The 5,062-nt window shown below is 40.9% G+C and overlaps 1 protein-coding gene across 2 annotated transcripts in view; it reads right to left on the bottom strand.

Moving 5' to 3' along the window:
* Positions 1-2,720: 2,720 nt before the first annotated feature.
* Positions 2,721-5,062, bottom strand: part of ARHGEF28 (Rho guanine nucleotide exchange factor 28) — a gene marked incomplete in the record, with an annotated part of 274,949 nt that continues 272,607 nt past the window's right edge. For both annotated transcript variants that reach the window (XM_027772037.1, XM_014587964.2), the window contains 1 exon segment: positions 2,721-4,102. In XM_027772037.1, the coding sequence (XP_027627838.1) occupies positions 3,987-4,102 (116 nt within the window).

The following is a 5,062-nucleotide window of genomic DNA, read 5'->3' as shown; positions in this document are numbered from 1 at the left end:
CTTCTCCTCCGTTCTCCTCTCGGGATCTTGGGCACGCACGCACACGCACCTGGTGTGAGTTTTAAGCTACTGGGTCTGGGACGTGAACTGCGGTCGACTACATGGGAGTCCAGTGACATAGCCATTATGCTAACTGTTGGTCCCAGGAATCTTCTGCATTAGGACAACTCTGTTCCACATGATACTGGTTCCCAACATGTTCTTCCTTTGAACTTCCACAGCAACCTGCATTTCTCCATGCCATCACCTGTGCTGTTACAGTACTACTCTACTTAAGTCTTAGTCTTCTCTAACAGATTGCAGGTTTTTTTATCTTTATAGTGATCAGCAAATACTTATTGAATTCATGAGTCAAAGGGAGGCTTAGAGATACAAATAAGTTGAAAACTAAACTTATGAAAACTCACTCCAGTATCCAGTATTATGAATTTTCATTTTCTTTTTCTTTTTTTTTGGAGAGGTTTTTGCTATAGGGTGTGTGCACTCAACAGAAAGACAGAGACAGAAAGTAAGAAATCACCCCCCAGGGGGGATGGCCACACCACAATCCTTTCTCCTCCATTCTCCTCTCAGGATCTGGGCATGCACAGGTGCCCGGCATGAGTTTAAGCCACCGGGTCCGGGACTTAAACTGCAGTCGACTACATGGGAGTCCAGCAACATAGCCATTACGCTAACTGCTGGTCCCCAGTATTATGACTTTCCATCTCCAAGCATTTGAATTCTCCATTCACTGTTTCTGGCTACGCAGGACCAGTAGCTTAAAAACTGGGACCAGGCTGGGAAATTGTTAGAGATTCTTTTTAATGATATGATAATAATTGCATATATTGAGTGATTATTATGCCCCAGGTTCTAAGCACCTTGCATATATTAATCATTTAATCATCTCGACATTTCTACAGGGTAATCACTTCTGCTTTATAGATGAGGAAACTAAGACAGAAGTGAAGTGGCATGCCAAGGTCACACATAAGTGCCAGATCTGGATCTGGAATCCACATTCTCGATGTTGTTGCCTCTCAATAAGAAAGACAGAGAGGGACAAGCTAACTCTGAGTTTGAAAGGTGGCCCCAAGTCACAGAAAGAAATACATATTCCTCTTTATTTCTATATCTGCCATCATATGATTTAATTATACTCACCTTGTTCACCACACACACACACACACACACACACACACTCTTCTTTTATAGCATGTATTTTCATCCTTTTCTGAATGAACAACTTCTATTGTGAGTGGGCTGAACTGTATTGCACAATTCTAGCAATTATGTAGTCTTGAAGAAATTCAGAGTAGCTAGGTCTGTAAATGAGATGATGCATATATTCATGCAGCTTGGAAGGAACAGAGCAAAAACATTGTTTTTCTTTTCCAGATAAATCTCTAAAGGGAATGAAGATTTTCTTTCTTTGCTTAGTAAGACAAGTAAGATATTTTAGTGGAAACTTTTCTATAATCCTGGGAAACAGAGTAGTCTTAAGATGAACAACTTTGTTGGAGCCACGGAGTGACTCTATTGTGATCTTAGTCCATTCAGGCTAAGATAACAACAAATGCCATCAACTTGTAGCTTATAAGCAATAGATCCTTATTTCTCACAGTTCTGGAGATAGGATGCCTGAATTCAAGGCTCCAGCAGACTAGGTATCTGATGAAGGCCACCTTCTTGGTTCGTAGAAGGCATCTCCTTACTGAAGCTCTCATTAGGTTAAAAGCAACGGAGTTCTCTAGGGCCTCTTTCATAAGGGCACTAATCCCATTCATGAGTGCAGCTCATGATCTAATTACTTTTCCAAGGGTGCTCCTCCTACTATCAATGCATTGGTAATTAAATTTTCAACATATAATTTGAGGGGACACAAACATTCAGACCATAGCAGAGCTCACTTACATGGTAAGGACAAAGTGAGAAGGAGAAACTTAGCAAGAAAACTTTAAAGGCTCGGTAGTGGTGGCACCACTGTGTGATACTGGAGCCACGTGAAAGGCCTGGGTTCCAATCCTGGGTTAACCTAAACATGTGTGGTGCATCCACCTGTGTCCATGATCCCACTGGCTGAAGCCTTGAGGGAGGATTGCAGCACATTAAGACCCTGCCAAGAGTATCTCTCCATCGCTATCTCAATAAATAAATAAAAATTTTTAAATGTTTTGAAATTTAGTTATATTCTATTGAGAAGTCATAATAATAAGTACCGAGAAGAATCTATGAACACTGGTAGCTAAAAGATATGCACAGGCTTCCTCAGGAAGAACGAATGAAGACCAGTTTTGTAGGGCTTGAAAACTGACTGACCACACATATTTTTAAGGATTCCCATAGGGATTTTTCATCTTTTTACATAACTTCACTATTTCCATACCTACTGTCATGAAAAAGGGTTATATTTTTGGTTATATTTGTGGTTATCAGAGTAAGGATTTAAACTGAAATATCTATATGCTTTTCATTCAAGGGACAGAGAATTCTGGAACAGATTTTATTACAGAAAAAAGGAAGAAAAAATGTTTCTAGATGTCCTTACGAATAAGAGATGCAGTTTATAATTCAGTTAGGAGTTCAGTTAGGAAGCGAAGTGATTGACTAGAATTTTAATAAGTTATATCCATTCTGTGAAAAGATTAGTCATTGAACCTTCTAATCTAATTGTGACAAAAACGAAGCAAGAGTCAGAAAAAGGAGTGCCAAAAAACAGACCTTTTTAAAAACTACTATTTTACTTGTCAGGATGAAAAAACAATGTAGATAACAACTTACAACTTTAAGTAGGAAAAACACCACAATGGGATTTGAGTGAAAATTTTTCCCCTCCTATCACTTCTGTCTCTGGCAAGAGCTGAAATTCAGAATGCATTTAATAATCCTCCTTTCTTTTCACTTTTCATAAGGGCAGATGGTATGTGTGCACAAAATGAGAGCTTTACTCTGGCCCTACACTTCATATCTAAATTACAAAGTAAAATAATGAGGTAAAGGATATTTATTGACACTGAACGAAACATACACAAATATTTCTCAAGAATAAAATGAAAACATTTCCTGGTTTCTTTTCTCACCCAGAGACCCATATTACTCCGAAGGCAGGATATGCCAGCTTTCCTTTGTGGAAAAGCGTATCCAGGCAGCAAGCTTCATGAGAGCCAGACGTTTGTCCTTGAAGAATGCAGGGAAGAGGTCCTCCAGTGAGTGGTAATTGCTAGTGCTGCAGCTGCCAGTCAGGACGGCCCCTCATAGCAGGCCGGCTCTAATGGAGCTCCATTGTTTATATCAAAAACTGATTTGCTGGGAGTGCTGGGCCTCTAGGCTGTGTTGAAAGATTGTGCTGAACTGTGGCTTGAATCTCACCAGCTTTATGACCAGGTAAATGTGTCAGCCAAACGCAGCTCAGGTCCTAAGCATGCCAGGACTGTGGCCCTGACAGTGTCTGCTCAGGCACAACAGGGACACAGGGAGCACATGCTGGTTAAACGGCAACTTTGCTGTCCCAAAGAGAAGCACATAAAAACTAGCCCGTAAAAGGCCTTTCCATCTCCTGCCTTCTTGGGCCCGAAGGCCACTCTCAGAAAGTGACTGCTATGACAGTGAAAGTTCACTCCTATGAATATCAGTCCTTAAATCCAAGTTGCTTCATCTAGATCTTACAAGGCATCTCAAAATCCAGATGATCCAGTAAAGAATGCAATACGGGAATTTTACTCCAGAGTCAAAACAACTTTTAAAATACTTCTGCTTATTCAAGTTAGTTTCTTCTCCAGAAATCTGAAATTAGGTGTAATAAAGATTATACAAACAGAAAAATTATGCTTTCAATAATTTAATTAGACACATCCTCCTCAAAATGAACTTGCATGAAATATTAAATATTATTCTTAAAGCAATTTGGACATAGAAAATCACACAACAGACAAGGAATGGGGGGGAAGAGTGTCTCCCCAAAGTGCCAGTGTTTCATTTCGCTTAGAAAAATAACAACAACACGGTTAGAGGTAAACAATATTTTCTTCAGCTCCATCTCCAGTTTCGCCATCATGTGTGGTCACTGTCTGTAGATCTGAGTTGCAGGAAGTTGGAGACGCAGTCTGGGAAGCATCCAAATCTGCAACCAACACACAGCAGAGGTTATAAGAGCATCAGCCTGGCACCCACAGGGCAGCTGGCACTAAGAGAGTCAGAGCTCTCTTTTTTTTTTTATTAGAGAAGGTGTTTTGTTTTGTTTTGTTTTTGTTTTTTGTTTCTTGTGGGATTTTTGTTTGTTTGTTTTTGCTGTAGAGCTCATGCACTTGCCAGAGAGAGAGAGAGAGAAACATAAAGCAAGAAATGATCCCCTAAGAGGGATGGTCACGCCACAATCCCTTCTCTCCATTCTCCTCTTGGGATTTTGGGCATGCACACATACGCACCCAGAGTGAGTTTCAAGCCTCTGAGTCAAAGACTTGATCCATGATTGACTGCATGGGATTCCAGCAACATAACCATTATGCCATCTGCTGGTCCCTTCAAGACTCAGAGCTTTCTAACATTAGGAAATAAGGGTCCATACCATCAGCCACAGAATGGCCACATCTGGAGAGAAAGATACCTAAAGATCTTATTGGTATCATTAAGATGTTGATTGTGTATACAAATGTCTCTCATGGCTAAAAATTCCCTTTACAAAATACTCCTAGGGAATGGTCAAATGATTAAAGACTATTACCATTCATTGGAATGCTGCCATTCCACTTACTATTGAAAAAGGGTGCTTTTTTGTTTTTGTTTTAAGGTACACGCCTTTAAAAAGTTGACACAGAAGTATATGCTGCTGGGAACCAGCAGTTAGCATAATGGCTATGTCGCTGGACTCCCACGTAGTTGACTGCGGTTTGCGTCCCAGACCCGGTGGCTTAAAACTCACGCCGGGCACGTGTGCGTGCGTGCCCAAGATCCTGAGAGGAGAATGGAGGAGAAGGGATTGCGGTGTGGCCATCCCCCCTGGGGGGGGTGATTTCTCGCTTTCTGTCTCTATGTCTCTCTCTGTCTGGCTAGCACACGCGCCCTATAGTGAAAACCTCTCAAA

This window comes from Tupaia chinensis, unplaced genomic scaffold (genome assembly GCF_000334495.1).
Source record: "Tupaia chinensis unplaced genomic scaffold, TupChi_1.0 Scaffold000250_1, whole genome shotgun sequence".
NCBI lineage: Eukaryota > Metazoa > Chordata > Mammalia > Scandentia > Tupaiidae > Tupaia > Tupaia belangeri.
The sequence above is the reverse complement of the archived record's forward strand: the minus strand, read 5'-3'. Positions and strand labels throughout refer to the sequence as shown.